Raw genomic sequence first — 18990 nt, 5'->3', positions numbered from 1 at the left:
TAGTACGTTAGTCTTAGAATATATGCTAGATCCAATTTTATTCTCAGTTGTCCACAGTTTTTCTCAACCTAGGGCCTCTAATACCCATTTGCCTTCTCAAGGATTTTACTTTTGTCTTTTATTAATACTTTCAATGCTCTTTCTAAAAGTGGCTTCTCATTATCCTTAGAAATAGTGTCTGGTTAGCATTGCATAGTTTGATAAATACAAATGAATCCATATATGTTGACACTAATAGGATAATATTGATAAAACACCTTTAGAAAGGTCAAATAAGGTGTGAAAAAGAATGAATAATAGGTGAAAGCTAGTGTAGACTTTTCTTTTGGTATTAACTGCATATAGCATTCCAGCCTCAGTCATGCCAAAACATAAAGCTTCAGTCAATAATGGGATATTTCTGAGGTGCTAGATGCTCCCAAGAATCCAAGCTAGGTAGAGTATTAAGGGAGATGGTACCTATGCAGCTTTCCCCTTACCATTCATTCATTCATTGGCTCATTCATTTTTGTATTTGGGCATTATTTTCTTGGATATGTATATATATTACACTCATACTGTCCTGGGGCTGAGAATACAAAGATGAATAAGCAATGAGCCCTCCTTTAGAGGAGCTCACCATCTTTGGAGGAAAAAAAGCCACTAGTTAGACAATTAAAAAAGTGTGTGTGCACAACATCACTAATCATCAGGGAAATGCAAATTAAAACCACAATGAGACAGCCTCTCACACTTGTTAGAATGGCTATTATCAAAAGGACAAAGGATAGCAAGTGTTGGCAAGACTATGGAGAAAAGGGAACTCTTGCACACTGTTGGTGAGAATGTAAATTAGTACAGCCGTTATAAAAAACATTATGGAAGTTCTTCAAAAAATAAAAATAGAACTAGACTTTCTATCTGCACTCCCAAGCTCACTGTAGTATTATTCACAATAGCCAAGAAATGGAATCAACGTAAGTGTCTATCAACAGATGAATAGATTAAAAAAATGTGGTGTATATACACAATGGAATACTATTCAGCCTTGAAAATGAAGGAAATCTTGTCATTTGTGACAACATGGATGAACCTGGAGGACATTAAGCTAAGTTAAATAAGGCAGGCACAGAAAAACAAATACTGCATGATCTCACTTATATGTGAAATCTAAAAGATGTTGAACTCATAGAAGTAGAGTAAAATGACAGTTACCAGGGGCTGGGGTGGTGGTGGTGGAGATGGGGCTGGTGTTGGGGAAATGTTGATCAAAAGATCCAAAGTTTCAGTTAGATAGGAGGAATAAGTTTAAGAGATATATTGTACAACATGGAGACTATATAAAAAATAATATATTATATTCTTGAAAAATGCTAAGAGTAAATTTTAAGTGTTCTTACCACAAAAATGATGACTATGTGAAGTAATGTATATGTTAACTAGCTCAATTTAGCCATTTCACAATGTATGCATATTTTAAAACATCATGTTGTATATGATAAACATATAATTTTATTTGTCAATAAAAAAATAAAACATTATAGGGGACTGGACCTCCCTCCCACAACCAGGCACAACATGCCAGCAACTAGGAGTCCACTCAGGGACCCAGGGCATAGAGAAGGGGACTGGACCTCTCTCCCACAACCAGGCACACTGCACCAGTGCCTCAGGGCCTGCCTGGACACTGGAGGCATGGAGAAGGGGACTGGACCACCCTCCCACAACCAGGCACACTGAGCCAGCGCTTCAGGGCCCACCCGGGGACCTGGGTCATGGAGAAGTGGACTGGACCTCTGTCCCATAATCAGGCACAACATGCCAGCAGCTTGGAGCCCACCCAGGGACCCGGGGCAAGGAGGAGGGGATCAGACCTCACTCCCACAACAAGGCACACCAAGCCAGCGCCTCGGGGCCTGCCCATGGTCCCAGGGCATGGAGAAGGGAACCGGACCTCTCTCCCACAACCAGGCACACCATGCCAGCACCTCGGGACCCACCCAGGGACCCAGGGCATGGAGAAGGGGACTGGACCACCCTCCCACAACCAGGCACAGTGAGCCAGAGCCTTGGGGCCTACCCAGGGACCCAGGGTATGGAGTCGGGGACTGAATCTCCCTCCCACAACCAGGCACAACATGCCAGCACCTCGGAGCCCACCCAGGGACCCAGGGCATGGAGAAGGGGACCAGACCCTCCTCCCACAACAAGGTACACCATGCCAGTACCTCGGGGCCCTCCCAGGGACCCGAGGCAAGGAGAAGAGGACTCAACCTCTCTCCCACAACCAGGGATACTGTGCCAGCACCTTGGGGCCCATCTGGCTCAGAGACATGTGGAAGGGGACTGGACTCTCTTCCCACACCAGGCACAAAACGCCAGAACCTTGGGGCCCACCTGGGTACCCGACATATGGAGAAGGGGACCGGACCCTCCTCCCACAACCAGGCACACTGCACCAGTATCCCAGGGCCTGCCCAGGGACCTAGGACATGGAGAAGGGGACCGGACCCCTCTCCCACAACCAGGCACATGGCGTCAGCACCTTGGGGCCTGCCCAGGGACCAGAGGCATGGAGAAGGGGACGAAACACACCCCACAACCAGGCATACTGTCAGTGCCAAGGAGAATGCCATAAACAGCACATCCATATGGGTGGCCCATCACAGCCACCATAATAACCATGGCTGCTGCAAAAGCGGCTAGATGCCACAGCCACCACGCAGATGGTCTTCCAACCACTGGAGTGCATTCACACAAGAAGCGTCACCAGCAGAGAAAAAGAAAAGAAGAGGATGTCTCTTTCGACAAAACCCATTTCAGAGTGACAGAAGAAGCATCTGCTCTATGATAATATTGGGGTACCTGATCACATCTCTCAGCATTGGACAGATCATCTAGGCAACAAGTTAACAGAGTAACTATTACTCTTTCAGAAGGAGAGAAGAAATCTAGGGCAATTAGAGGGGGGAGGGGGAGGGAATGGGGGAAGGGGAGAGGTTCACAAGGGGCATAAAGAATAATTACAATTTGTAACAATATATATGCTAGTGATATTGATTTTGATTCAGTAAAAAAAAGATTAAAAAATGTAGGTTCATAACAATAAGATGATCGTATAATTTGCCATAAAACTGGATATCTTTTAAATGTGAAAGGAGTGTAACAGGCACGAACTGGTCCTACACTGTACTAGCTGAAATGCGTGTTCACCTTACTTAATAGGTGTGGGCCCTACTGAGACTGGTGCTATAGGAAGTTCTTAATTCAACAGTTATGTATCTTCACCCAAATGCTCTGCACTATATGTCTAAGCTGTGTTGCTCTGTTGTGTTTTTTTTTGTTGCAAACCGGCTGGATTTCTCCATTTATAGTTTTTGTACTCACATAAATTCTGTGATGGGTATTGTTTGTTTTTTCAGCAACTGATTTCCTGTTGTCAATCCCCACCTCATCCCTTTTAAACAGCCTTTAGTTTCTGGTTGGGTTCAGAGAAGCTGATTTGTATTCAGCTGCAATCAATGTCTCAACTTGTGGCAACAGAAGCGGCTTCAGGAACATGTGCAGGATTGAGGCCAGCTGTCCTGAAACCCATCTGTTGATCATGAGAGAGGCATCCTTAGGCTGAAGATAAAGTGGACAACTCAATCAGAAAGGCAGAAATAAGCCAGAGTCTTGGTGACTGGTAAGCCACTAGATCAAGCTGATATTCAACTCCATAACTTTCATTTATTTGAGCCAATAAATTTGCTTTTTTGTGTGAAGACAAAAAAAAAAAAGTGTATGGACTATGATATAATAAGTTCAGAAGCTATAGCTCACAAGAAAGAGACATCTACCCCAATCTTGGGGGATTTGATTCAGCATGCTTCACTCAGGAAGGTGGGCTTCAATGACAAGGAGAGTTAAAATGTAAATATTTTGGTTATTACATTTCTTGTGCTTGTGTTTTACATATGTTCCAAGTGTAAACATACACATAAAGAAAATTACACTAGTTGAAGAAGAAAGATGCTTTTAATAAATCAATCGCTTGCCAAATATGCATAATTTATACTTTTTTGGCTGCAATTTCAGGTGGATTTTTCTGTAATGTTTCTTCTGCTGAAATACATTCATTAATGTCATCAGTGGGTGAAACATTCAATAGCAGTTGTAAAAAGCAAGTTATCTTGTTGAAATATGTAGAATCTAAATTAAGGTGAACAAAAGGCAGATAAAACAAAAGTCCACTGAGAATAAAAAGAAGAACATAGAAATAGTGCATTTTAGGAGATTTGATCATAGGTGTCAAAACTAAGAACAAAGACATGGCCATGCTTCCAAATATAAACGGCAAACGCACCTGAGAAGAAAAACAAATTAGTATTAGATTGAACTTGTAAGTTATAAAAAATAATAATGCATAAGATTTTAAAAAAATCTACAAGCATTTCTTCAATACTGTGTTTGTTTAAAGGATAAAAACTATTTACAAGTTTCTCAGTTTGATATAAGAGAAAACAATCTTCTGAGGATATCTGTAGGAGTGTGAAAAAGCAGCACTGAAGACTTACTTAATCGTTCCATCATTTTGCTGGACCCCTAAACTTTCATCATCTATGCCACCTGCTCACTCAAATCTTTTAGATGAAGACATTCTGAAATATTCCATACTATTAGAATAAAGCACATTTTAGCTATAAAATTTTTCCAACATTTTATTTTTTGTACCTTAACCTTTTTTATTCTCTGTGTATAAGACACTTTTTGTACACAGAACGATAATAGAGTTTGGATTCACTTTCCCTGATCCTCACTATTCCCTTAAAATAAGGCTTACCAATGCCTGTCTTTCAAAGTAGTTTGGATAATTAAAGAATATAAGTACACATTTATATATGCTTTAGTCGATTTAATTATATATACACTTATATATATGGATTCTTTAATATTATACATAATATATATAGTACTTGCAAGCAGTAAATGCTCAATAATGAAATGTTATTGATTTTGCTTGTATTACTCTGTCTGTGTAATACTCTCCTCTTGCCTATTAGACTCGGAAGTTATTAATGGCTGGATTAATGGCTGATTTATGTACATATTCTTGAGTGTTTAGACTAGTGTCTCCCACACAGCAGTTGCTTAGTACATATGTATTGGATCACTGAATGACTTGGATGCAAAATTATTTTTCTTCTTTAGTCTTTTCAACTAAGAAGGTAATAGAAAGTCATAAGCTAGTGCTTCTCAAAGTGCAGTGTATGGAAATTTGTAATGAAAAACGCCAGGAAGACATTTTAAAATGTGAGTTTCTGATCCTCATCCTAGGAATTAGAATCCCAATTGGGATACAGTAATTTGCACTTATAAAAGACACCCCCAAATTATTCTTTTCTACACAAGTTTGAAAATCTGAGCCATAAACTATGTTTCTCTCTCTCTCTCTCTCTCTCTCTCTCACACACACACACACACACACACACTTCTCTCCCCCTCCCTCCCTCTCTCTTTAACCTTCTAACACCCTCCTGAAACTTTCTGTACTGCCGAGGCATTCCTGTGGATATTCACCTACTTCCTTTTGCCTTACAAGGTAGATAATAAAAGGAACCCTTTGACTGCTTTTAGAATATGATTCATTGATAAAACAAGAATTGTTTGTAATCTACCTTATTTCAAAGAAGTTATGGACATAGAAATAATATATGCTTTATATATACTTTTTAGAATGCTTGCCATATGCCCTATTAACAAGTTAGTGACTAACCACTAATTTAGCTTTAAGCTTTCTAGAGGCCTATATGAAAAGCGAAGCATGATCTTAAAAAAGTCCAGGTATATGTAAAAAAAAAAAAAAAAAAAAAAAAAACTGCCAAGAAACACAAATATTCCCGGTGCAGATATTAGAAAAAATTTTCTTCAGTGGGTCTACATATAGAGAGATTGTTGCATAGTGTAAAAATATATCATTTAATCTCCTTGCAGTGAGTACAGAATGAGTTGCTGGAGGTTGTTTGGTTAAATGCAATATTTTGGTTAAATTCACAGTACAGGTGGATGGGCTATAGCCGATAGTTAGAAGAAAAAAATAGTTCCATGGGCTTATATGAAGCATTTCAGATGTAATTAATACAGAGAGGTGTTATAGTAGTTTAAGGAATCAACACATTTATCTCTCAGGCAATTCTCCTTACATATTCTGCCTCAGAGGTAATTTTTTTTTTTTTGTGGCTGGCTGGTATAGGGATCTGAACCCTTGACCTTGGTGTTAAAACACTGCACTCGGGCCGGCCCGGTGGCGCACTGGAGAGTGCGCCGCTTGGGAGCGCTGCGGTGCTCCCGCCGAGGGTTCGGGTCCCATGTGGAGACCGGTTCCCGCTCACTGGCTGAGCACGGTGCGGACGCAACACCGAGGGTTGCGATCCCGTTACCGGTCAGTAAAAAAGACAAAAAGGAAAAAAAAAAACAACACTGCGCTCTAACCAACTGAGCTAATCAGCCAGCGCTCTGAGGTAAACTTTTGAAAGATAAATGCATTTGAGATTACACTCTGTCATGTATATCTAGAATGTGGCTCTTCTATATTGACCATTAAAGGCAGAGGCTTATGAATTGATAGACATTTGAACTGAGAAGCTTGAGAAATACTAGGCAAGCCCAGGTCCTCTAGGAGGTGATCTGAGGTAATGCCCTTAAGACAGCACTCAAATAATTTTTTATCCTGGACTTGGTTGATCTCTTCCATGGAGATCTAGTGCAAACACAATACACCCTACATATGATCTCTTTGTGACTCTAATTTCACTAGTAGTATTTGCTATAATATAAAGAGATCCTAAGGATCCTCTGCCTTTTTTAACAAAGACCAGGCTGGCACGTTCTCTCCTGCAATTTCAAATTGGAAATGTTCTAAGAAGCTTATGGACCAATAAACAGAAAATTTATAGTCTAGATCAAATATTTCTAAAAGGGGCTCACAATGGTCCGAAAAGATATCACATGTAGATATGAGAAAAGAGTATTAAAAGTACAAAATGACCTTTAGAAAGATGAAGGATATTTTTTTGGTGGGCAGGGGAGGGTGAAGTTTGATTTACCTTATAAGGTCTGGGTAGGTTGGGCTCCTGGAATCTCAGTTTAAGTAAACCCATCATCATTAGCCCAAGTTGAATCCAGTTTGTGAATCCCACATAGTTTATTAAAAGGATTAAGTCTGAAGGAATAATTACAAGAGAGGCAAAGATGAGTGTATGAATCACAGCTACAGCTGGACAGGAGTGACTATTAAGAGTCGAGAGGATCAAAGGTAGCTGACCTTCCTGGCTTGCAATATACAATACCCTTGATGCTGCAAGTAGAGTACAATTGAGGGAGCTAAATATGGAGGAAGCAACACCAATGGAAATGGCCCATTGCATGGAAGGGAATACTCTGTCTACCCAGGTGACAGCAACAGCATCTGTAAAAGAAAAAAAAAATTAGAAAAGCCACTAATTATATAATGGATGTAAAATTTATACTGTATAGATTGTTCAGAAGGATAAGTACTATAGTTCTAGAGAAGACGAAGGGCTGATATCAGTAGGCTTTTTGTAGCTGTCCTTTCTCAAAATGGGAAAGTTCACTTCTATTTCTGCTTCTTTTTGATATTTTTTTTGTTTGTATCATGAATGAATGTTGGATTTTGTCGGATGCTTTTTATGAATCTCATATGATTGTAATGTGATTTTTGTCCTTAATATATTAGTATAGTGCAAAACATTAATTGATTTTTGACGTTAAAGCAACCTTAATTCAGGGATAAATCTCACTCGTTCGTGGTATATAATCTTTTTTATATGTTGCTGGACTCAGTTTAATAATGTTTTTAAGGTTTGTTGCATTGGTGTTTATGAGGAATATTTATATGTAATTTTCTTTCTTTGTGAAAAGAATTATTCTGGCTTTTGTATCAGGTTAATACTGGTCCCATAAAATATGATGGGAAGTGTTCCTTCCTTTTCTACTTTCTGAGTTTGTGTAGGAGCATGTCATTTCTTTCTTACGTGTTTGAAACAATTCATCAGTAAAAGCATTGGGGACCCTGGATTGAATTTGTGGGAAAATTTTAAATTACTAAGTTAATTTGTTTTCTTTATATAAATCTATTTCTCCTTGAGGAAGTTTTGTGAATTTGCATTTTTCTAAGAATTTGTCCATTTCATATAAGTTTTCTGATTTGTTGGTATAAAGTTGTTCAGCGTATTCTATTATAAACCTTTAATACTTGTAGGATCATTTTGATGTCCCTATTTCAATCTCAACTTTGGTAATTTGTGTGTTGTCTTTTTTTTATCGTTTGGGCTAGCTAAAAGTTAAAATATATATTAAAAACATATATATAGATATATGTATATATAGAAAATATATGTATATATCTATATATGTGTGTGTGTGCATATATCTTTTATCTTTCGAAAGAACAAACTTTTGTTTTCATGGATTTTCTCTATTGTTTTTTTGATTTCTATCTCATTGCTTTTGCCCTGATCTCTGTTATTTCCTTCCTTCCATATATCTTGAATTTTCATTTTTATTCTTTTTCTGTCTTTTTAAGGTAGAATCTTAGATGATCAATTTTGGATGTTCTTCCTTTTAAAAATTAACACTCAAATCAATAAATTTCCTGCTAAGCATTGCTTTAGCTGAATTGTGTCTGTTTTGATATGGTGTTTTCATTTGCATTCAGTTAAAAACATTTTAAAATTTGTTTTTGGCGCAGTGAAAACCACCGAGCCACTGCTGGAAATGCCCCAGGCTCCTGAACCAGAGTGGTGGGGGACCGAGGGCCCCTGCTGTGCTCCCAACCCCATTACATCAGCATCCAGCCCAGCAACAACCGAGCCACAGCCCCCCACCCCCCGTCTCCCCTGCCAGATGAGGGGCATGCCATAGGCCTTGATCACAACCCACCTCTTTCCCACTCCTCCCACCCTGTCCCCTACCCGTTCCCCCTCCCCACTAAGTGCTCTGCAACAACATCTTAGAATGTAAGACAATAATAATAATAATAAATAATTTTTTTAAAAAAGAGTCTAAGATAAAATAAAATTTGCCTTTGCAGAAAGGCAAGTCTGCATGGGTTTCTCATGCCTCTGCAAATCTTGAGAGCTGAGGCATTGAATTCCTTTGTTCCAGACTAGCATTTCAATGATGTTTGTGTAGAGAAAATCCTTAGAATACAGAGATAGTGTCTCCCTCTGGAGCAAAAGTCAGGTTTACTTACTGTACAGGATAATAAAATATCTCATTTTGTTTTATTTGTAGCTAAATTTGGCAGGCTTACTGAGCATTATAAAAAGTTTCAGGTTCCCTAAGCTTGCAGTTTCTCTCCTATAATGCAACACACTGCACATGTAGAAATTTCTAAGCCTCTTTGTGTCACTTATGGGAATTGGGACTCAGGGACCTGGCACAAAAATGATGACACTCTGGCTTCTGCTTTGTTATGACTACTACCTGTCCTTTGTGTCTGAGCCAGGAGTATTGTGTCTTCTTCCAATATCTACAAAACTGTGGCAGGCTAACTTGTTAGCTTGCAAGCATGGTAAAATGTATCTCAGACACTTCCCAGTTTGTGACAATTTTGATGACTGGAATGGGGTTATAACAAAACCAGGCTTTCTGGAAAAGAAAGTATGAGGGCTTTGAAGACTGGATTAGGGTATATTAAAATAATTCCTGAGATCTTGAAGTTGAATGCTTTCACCCAAGTAGCAGATGGGTGAGGAAGGGTAAGGGTCCCTCACTGTCTTATCCGTTAATGAATGTTTAGGTGTTGAATGGTGGGCCATAGAATTGAAACATGCTACCTAAATGCTGCACTGATTGTTAGTTACTCTCCTCTAAGTGAGAGGAGAAAGGCATGTTATCATGACAATGGGGTAAGAAGCCCCACAGTCCTATCTGAAAGGCCATGTGGCTGTAACTATAGAGTCAGATTCTCCAAAGGCAGAATTAGTGGCATCAGCAAGGGGGATATGGAGCTTTGGGTGGGTTATAAACATTGGAGATTCTTTTGGTTGAGCAGAGTGCACTGCTGAGTTGCTTGTAATAATATATATAAAAAAAGTGTCTCAAATCCTGGCACAAAGCCACTCTCTCTCCATGACCTCCCTCCCCTAACTTCAGGCACTTTGAGGAGAAAGATGATTGTGGTGTGACTGAGGTCTACCTATCCTGAAGGCTATACTCACTGAAGCATATTGGGAAATTCTGTGGAATTTGTTGGATATATGTGGAAGGTTGTTGGATATAGGTATACAAGACCTATAACAATTGACAAACCCAGCTTTGTGGTGTGGAGGGCTAGGTTCAGCTGATAACGTTTCAGTGGGTTGGAATTCACACTGGAGAAGGGAAGACCTCTATTCAAAGAAGTTCCATTGCAGATATAGCCCATTGGGCCAACTTAATATACTATATTTATCTATTTATTTCCATCTATCTGTCTGTCTGTCTATCTACCTATTTATCTATCTATCTATCTTGTGGCTTCTCCTGCTGAATGTATCAAAAAGTCCAGAGGGATTCTCCTGTTCAGGTAGAGATGCAGGTAGAGAAGTGCTAGTGGGACATTAAGTTCTTCCCAAATCCACCTCCTTCTCCCCCCTTGTGTAGTTCAACAAAAACAGTATAGTTCTCAGGAGTAGAACGATAAATCACAGACTTGATTCAGGACTTATAGGCAGAGGGAATAGTTAAAGATGCAAGTATCTCAGTACAAATGTTATTACATGGCCAGTGATAAAAGCTACTGGGAAGTAGAGATTTACAGTGAATTATTGCCAGCTGAATTCAGTTGTTGTTCTGGAATAGCCCCTCTGTTCCAGACATTGCAGCTGTAACTGCAACCATTGCTTGATGTCACTTGGCACACTGTCTTGGACATTGCCAAGACTTCTTTTCTAACCCACTGACACCTGAGACCAAGACTAATTCACATTCATGTGCCAAGGCCTCATATACTTTTGCAGTATTTGCCAGGGGATTCCTAAAGTCCCCCGCTATTTGCCAGCAGTTGGAGGTCAAGATTTTGCAAGGGTGCCTCTGCCCTCTAATATCCAAAGTGTACTGTACAGATGATGTCATGTTGGTTGATAAGACAGAAGCCTCAGTCTCAAAAGACCTGAAGTGGTATTATCAAACCTCCATTAACAGACTGTTGGACCCCAACAAAATTTAGCATACTGCTTGCCAAGTAAAGTTTCTTGGGAATGTGAGGGTGGATTCACAACATTCAATCCCTGTGGTAGGCAAGAAAAAGCTACTGTCCCTTTGATCCCCTACTACCTGAGAGCAGGCCCAGTACCCTTTGTGTATTACAGACAGTATGTGCTTCACTTGGACGTTCTATTTGGTCTTTTGTATTGGCTGACTCACAGATTAGCATCCGTGAGTGGGGGCCAAATCAACAGGTTGAATTGTTATCTCTGTAGCAAGCAGTCATAAATTCTCTACCTTTGGGGATCTATAACCATAATTAACTTGCGTGCTTTCTAAAAACACAATGACTTTACCTTAGGGATGGTCATAAGACACCTTCAAGTATTTCAGTAGACATCACCAGTAGATCATGTAACCCCTCAGGTGATTGTAGTGATGCCTCTAAAATAAACTATTTTGCTTTCTTAGGGGAGCTTCCCAGAGGGATAGCTGTCTATGAGCAGTTTCTCCTACAATGGGAGTCATCTAATTAGAAAACACGGTATGAAATTTATTCCTAAATTTAGGTAAAGTGATCAATGACATTATTTCATTCCTGGAAGGCATTACTGGCTAGGGTTATTATGGATGATAGAATCACCCTAGACTTCCTTCTTGCAGGCCAAGGCAGAGTCTGTGCAGTTACTAATACACCCTGTTGTATCTGAATTAATGTCTCAGGTTAAATAGAAAGGTTAATTTAGACACTTAAGAAGAAAGCTGTCTGTCTACTTTTCTAAAGTAGATCCTAATAGTTTACAGGACTTTTTTTTTTTTTTTTTCATTTGGTTGGTGTGTGTGTGTGTGGCATGTTTGAGGTCAATACTGCCTCATCCTGCCTCTTGGAATCTTGTTAATAGTAGCCTTAATTAGATGCTGTGTGAGACAAAAATGAATATATTTGGTATAGCCTCTGTGAGTCAGATTTATCAGAGTGGCCGATGAAGTGGCTTACTCACAGGAAAATTCACCAGAAGCCAGGGGTAGAAATGAATGGCGGATATTACTGGGAGAAAATTGTCCCTAGATTTTTTGCATTTCTGCACATCTACTGAGCAGAGACAATGACTGACTTTGTCCTAGCCTATATTTTCAAGGATGTTGTACAGTGAACAGCCATGCGAAATAGATATAGCGTTTCCATCTGGAGCAAAGGGCAAGTTTGTTTACTGTTCGGTTAATTAAGATAATGTCTTTCTTCAGGGCAAAGGTCAGGAAGAATTACTTCCCATTATAAAAGATGTGGGTTCCTTAAGATTGCGGTTCCTCTACTGTCACGTGCAAGTGTCACCTGGCCTTCTTTGCATGTCCTGTGGGAGTTGAGGTTTGGGAAACCAGCATTAAAATGACAGTCTAGCTACTGCTATTGCTAGAATAAAAAAATAATTATTTGTCTTTGTCTCTATCCCTGATATTGTGCCTTCTGCCAGGATCCATGAAACAGTGCCAGGCTAACTTGTGAGCTTACAATTAGGGTTAAATCTCAGACACTTTACAGTTCTTGAGAATCTTGTGATTTCTTCTTTGATCCATGGGTTATTCAAAGTATGTTGTTTAATTTACAAATGTGGAATTTCTCAAATTCCATTCTGTTGTTGATTTCCAATCTGATTCCATTATGAAGAACATACTTTATATGATTTTAATCTTTTCTAATTATTTGAGACTTGTTTTATATCCTAGCATATCATCTATCCTAAAGAATGTTGTATTTTGTGCTTGAAGTAAATGTGTGTTCTGTTTCTGTTTGAAGTATTCTGTAAATGTCAATTAGATCAATTTGATTGATAGTGCTGTTCAGATCGTTTATATCCTCACTAATTTTCTGTCTATCTAGTTATTGAGTGTTGTACTGACATCTGTAATTATAATTGTTGAATTGTTCATTCCTACTTTTAGTCATGTAAGTTTGCCTTCATGTATCCTGGGGCTCTGTAGTTGGGTGTGTTTGCATTTATAATTGCTATATAAATGTTATATGTTATATGTACTGATCCTTTTATCATTATGAAATGTATTTGTTTGTCTCTAGTAATTTTTTGGTCTTAAAGTTATTTGTCTCTTATTAATATTAGTTTCTAGCTCTCTTACAGTTGTTTACCTGTATATTTTTTTCCATCCTTTTACTTTCAACCTAGTTGTCGTTTTGAGTATAAAGTGTGTTTCATTTAGACAGCATATAGTTGGATTGATTATCCAGTCTGACAATCTCTGCCTTATTATTGAAGTGTTTAGTAAATTCCCATTTAATATAAGTATTGATATTATTGTATTTATATCTGCCATATTGCTATTTATTTTCTATGTCTTATGTCTCTTCTGTTCCTCTGCTCTTCCTTTACTGCATTCCCTTGTGTTAAACTTATATTTTTAATGGACAATTTTAATTTCTCTATTGATTTTTTATATATTTCTTGAGTTATTTTCTTTATGGTTTGTCTGGTAATCACAACATACACCTTTAAATTAATCAAAATCAATTTCAAGTTAATTTTTTCTTAATTCCAGTAAAAATATAGCAACTTGGTTCCAATATAGCCCATTTCCTCCTCTTTCCTCTGTGCTATTATTGGCATATATATTCTATCTATATACAAGTGTTTTTTGAAGTCTGCACCTCAGTTTTAGGACTTGACTTAAATAATCTTTGGTATTTTTTAAAAATTAAAAGCAGAAAGAGAAATGTGTATATACACATACAAGATTTTTTATATTTACCCACATATTTATTATTTCTAGTGGTCTGTCTTCTTTCCTGTTGATTCAAGTTAGTTTTTTTTCAGCCTGAAGAATTTCCTTTAGTATTTTTTATAGGGCAGTTCTGCTAGCAATAAATTATCTCTGTTTTTGTTTATCTGGTAATATCTTTATTTTGCCTTCATTTCTGAAGGCTGGCTTCACTTTATATCAAATTCTTGGTTGATAGTTTTTTCCTTTTAGCACGTTGTCACTCCACTGGATCTGGCCTCCATCATTTGTTTGTTTCTTTTTTCTTCTTTTTAAAATATATAATAAGTTAATTGTTAATTGTAGTGTAGTTTCCTTGTACATAATGAGTAGTATTTCTCTTGCTGTTTTCTCTTTGTCTTTGCTTTGACTCTCACAGTTTGGCCTTGATAAGTCTATGTTTGCTTCTGTGTTTTTCATGGGTTCATTGAGTTTCTTGGATTTATTAATAATTTCTTCAATTTTTATAATTTCCCAGCTATTATTTTTTGATATTCCTGAGGTGTTTTGTTTTTGTTTTTGTTTGTAACTGAAAAATCCTATCTCCCACATGATGGGAATATTCTGATGTATCTATCTGCTCAGATCCTAATCCTTAACCTTGATATTTAGGGTTGGATTCCTAGGGATTGCTACTGTGGCTGCCTAGCTTAGCACTCAGCCAATAATTTGGGCAGAGGGTATGCTGAAACCTCTTATGTTTTTTCACAATCTATCTGTGTGTGTGTGTGTGTGTGTGTGTGTGTGTTTTGAAAAACCTATTCAAATTTCAGGCACTTTTAACGAGTCTCGGCTTTTTTTTTTTTTTTTTTCCCCTTTCTTCCTGAATGTATGCAGTTCCCCAGTCAGCCAGGGATGTGTGAAGAGTTTACCCAGCCCCTCTCTGACACTCTTATTTCAAGGGCATTCTTATTAAAAACTAGCTGGTTTGTCGATTGGCTCCAATTTGGATCACAAACTCAGGCTAGCAAAGATGAGAGTCTTACCTATGTGTTTCCTACTGAATTTAACACAGTGAGCAGACAGACAGTTCTGTGGGGCTTTGCCCTGTGCTGCAAACTGAGCCTACTAATATGAAATTATGTTTTTTCTAAAACTTTTATGAAGATAACTACTTGCTGATTTTTTGCTCTATGAACTCTGAGAAGTGAAGGAGGTTTTATTTTCTATCAACAAAGGGCTAATTTCAGTGGAAAATATCACACCTCTTTAGATGTTTAAAATCACTAAATAGTATTTTTGTTCTTTGTATTTCAACAACTATCACTCTCACAACTTGATTTTGTAAATTCTGTAAAATGTTTTTTTTCTTATTCTAACTTATTTAATAATCCTACACAATATGAAGGGTACTATTTTCTCTCTATTTTACTGACACAAAAATTGAAATAAAAAGTCATTGACAAAGTGGAGTGGGGGAAGGGGTAGGGGGAGGGAGGTTGGGGATAACTGGGTGGGGAACATGGGGTACAATTACAATTTGTAGTAATGGGCATGCTGCCAGTATGTATCTGGCCTTCAGATCTTGGGCACGAGGGGTGACAATCAGCTTTGTATCTCATGACTATTCATAACCAATAAAAGAAGTCATTGAATTTTTATCAAATACACACAACTGCTATATCTGAAAGGTAATTTTCTAATTGGATTGTGCAATTCTAAATATATGGGCTATTTTCATCAAGCTATGCTCTTTCCATAGCAGAATGTATCTGTGCTTTTCGATTTCAAGAGTACCTTCATATATATTTTCTCATTTGATTATCACTACTGACGTGTGAGGTGAGCAAATAATAAAATATTATCATTTAATTTTAGAGTTGCGATAACAGAAGCATCAAGCTTGGATGTAGTATAGACCTTACTTTCTTTCATATTCTTTTTCTTTTTAATAAAACCGTATTACTGATTCTCCTTTACCTTTAGGACCTTGTGAAAACTGGAAATGTAAAGTGTAAAAATTACATTTTCTTAATATATTTGTTTAGATAAGTTCAATTGAAACTTTTTTAATTGTCCCATTTTTAGGGCAAAAAATTCAGTTTCTTTATAAGGTAGTGATTAAAACAAGTTCTGAAAATTTGAAAAATTTATGGTAAACTGCAGTTATACACATATAGATATATATTGCAGTAATACATATTGCAGTAATTTATAATTAAGTGATAGGCAAAGTTAAATACTCAAACTCTCCATTCTCTATAGATTTGGGGATGTGCCTGCAGACAAAGCATATCAGTTACATTTCTTGGTGGCAGATGTTAACCCAGAGCACCCATGATGTCTTTAAGGAGTATGTCCCAAGGGATTTTGATAAATCTTCTCATATTTTTATTTCATCCTATTTAGTCCATTGCATTCTGGTTCTTATTTTCCAGTTCTTCGTGCTTTCCATATTACTGATGCTGGACCTTACCTTTTAGTATATATTCAAAATTAAAGATTGCTTAGACCTTTTAAACCTTTGCTTTTAAATAAGTAAATAACACAGACATGAACCAATTTAGCATAATTCTCTTAAGGTATGCAAAAAGACCCACTGTTTTAGAGACTCCCTTTATGCAAGAGAAAAAGAAAAAGAGTATCTTCTCTCTGGTTCTATGTAGCCATACCTGAGAACATGATTTCCTTTGGAGTCAAGACTGCTAGGTAGGAAATGTTGACCAATAAGTAGATCAGTGCCACAAGGGTAAGTGCAGTAATCACACATTTGGGAATATTTTCACTAGGGTTTTTCAGCTCCCCTGCAAAAAATAAAAAATAAAACATAATAAAAAAACAAATAAGCCACTCATTCTTTGAAAGTGGACTCACTATAATGTATAAGAAGAACAAGAAATGAGTCTGTAAGCAAGAGCTCATTTGATCATTTTTGTTGAATGTTTACCATGTCTCTGGTGAATTATTGATTCTAGCAGTATCAGAATTGTGTTAAATTCTGGAGTCTCAGTGCTGTATCCTTGAGATACTCCACAGGAGCCTCTTATATGAGAAGAGAACAGCTCAGAAACCTTGAACTCTAGACCATAACTTGAACTAACCTTCCCACACCTTATGACCAATATGGTAGAATTGTAACTATGTGTTAATGAAGGGTTAGAATAGCTGAGTTAATCTGGTCACAATATTCTAGGACATTTGGTAAGGTTCTCCCGCTCTTTTAACTCCTTGGATTAAAAATTTTAAAAAGCAAAAATTAAAAAGCAAAGAACAAACTGGGAAAATCCTACAAAGAAGAGATAAAAATGGTCATGAACATTTGCGAAACTCTTTTCCCTCCTTAGTAATTGGAAAAAAAGTGAGATATAACACCGAGATTTTATATCCACAAATGTAAGTGGCCAAAGAATGAGAAATTGCCAAGGGTAGTAATTTAGATTCACCCTAAAACGTATTATTTGTAGAGCCTTTCTGGAAGGTAATTCATAATATTTCTCAAGATATTTCTAAATATTTATATCTTTTATCTAATAATTTTACTTCAAGATTATTTTCTAATAAAGCAATGAGAGATGCAACAAAGGTTTTTATAGGATGATGATGATTTTAGCAATATGTTTAAAATTTAAAAGAGAAAAACTAGAAATGACTCCAGGAACCCACAATGGGAAGATGGTTAAATAATAGCCAATTACTGTGTTTTCATTAAAAACCATTTATATTGAATAACATTTGTAAATTCTCACTATGTACGAGGGTACTTCAAAAAGTCTGTGGATGAATAAAATTAAGATAGTACGGATCTTTCCATGAACTTTTTGGAGTTCCCTTGTACTTTAAGTAAAATAAGAAGTTATAAGGTTATACATGCAGTGTGATCCCCACATGTGTGTACATATTAGATGACTAGCTACAGGTAATATTTATTTTCATTTATATATTTTCTGTATTTAATTCTTTTTCTCTATTTAGGGTCTATTATAGTTAGAAAACAGGCTGTTAAAATATTTGTCTGATGAAAAAAATGCAACTGCCATGGAGTTTTTAAGCTCCTCTAGTTTTATGTGAACTTGTTTTAATTGAAACAACCTGAAAAATATTCCTCCCTCCACAGTTGGAAGGCCGCACTTGTAGAGAGCTTATTGCATTTCCACCCTTCTATTAAGTGAAAGAGAAACACAGCATGTCAAAATAATATACAATAGTATTTCTTTCTTACAATTAATGTGCTTGATCATTGTGTGTTTATAGTCTAGCGGTGGATTTTATAATTTAAAAAAACCCTAATTTTACCTGCTATTTGAACAAGGATTCCCCAGCCTGAGTACGCATATAATCCTTGGAGGAAGGCTTCTGCAATCTGCAAGGCATCTGGCACTTCGGCATCGAAAGCTTTCTCAAACCTGGCTAAATTCTCTTTTCTTCCTCTCACCAACAGCACGATTCCAGTAACGGATACAAAGCAGAGAACTGTCATTTTCACGACTGTACTGACAGTCTGAAACCAAGCCACCTCTTTCACTCCCCGAGCATTCAGAATTCCTAGGCACCACAAAATGGCCAATGCTAAACATTTCTTTGGCATCTCAGGAACAGAACATCCAGGATAGAAAGGCTGTGCAATATATCCTGCTAGTAACAAGCCACGTGCAGCAAGTCCTGCTGGGGTACTAAACAGGCCGATCCAGAGGTAGAAGAAAGCAATAAGGGGTCCGAGAGATCTTTTGAGGAAATAATACTGTGCGCCACTTCTGGGGAAGGTGGTCCCCATTTCTGCATAACTGAGAGCTGCAATCATAGACACCAGGGCACAAGCAGCCCAAATACTTAGAGAGACCCCCACATTTAGTGAGGAGTATTTTAACACCCCTTTAGGAGCCATAAATATACCTGCACCTATGATGATACTGAATAAAAACATTGTTCCATGGAAGTATCCTATGACTCGTTGAAGCTGAATATTTGCCCCCTTCTTCATTTTCTTAAACTTGAAACTTAATCTTAAAAATTAACATCAATTTCCAGTTTTTACTGTTTGCTCTGCTTCTGAAAGCTTTCATGCAATCTTCTTGTAGTTAACTGCCTTGCTTTCCTTTTTCTCTTACTCAAATA

At 37.5% G+C, this 18990-nt stretch overlaps 1 protein-coding gene across 1 annotated transcript; it reads right to left on the bottom strand.

Moving 5' to 3' along the window:
- Nucleotides 1-4030: 4030 nt before the first annotated feature.
- Nucleotides 4031-18856, bottom strand: LOC103604716 (solute carrier family 7 member 13-like). Its single transcript, XM_008589290.1, has 4 exons — nt 18172-18856; nt 16551-16682; nt 7065-7426; nt 4031-4324 (listed from the first exon to the last, which is right to left on the bottom strand). The coding sequence occupies exons 1-4, from the start codon at nt 18854-18856 to the stop codon at nt 4031-4033; spliced, it is 1473 nt and encodes a 490-aa protein (XP_008587512.1).
- Nucleotides 18857-18990: the final 134 nt, after the last annotated feature.

The sequence above is a fragment of the Galeopterus variegatus genome, unplaced genomic scaffold (genome assembly GCF_000696425.1).
Source record: "Galeopterus variegatus unplaced genomic scaffold, G_variegatus-3.0.2 Scaffold5361, whole genome shotgun sequence".
In the NCBI taxonomy this organism is placed as follows: domain Eukaryota; kingdom Metazoa; phylum Chordata; class Mammalia; order Dermoptera; family Cynocephalidae; genus Galeopterus; species Galeopterus variegatus.
Note: the sequence above shows the minus strand (reverse complement) of the source record. Positions and strands in the feature narration are given on the sequence as shown.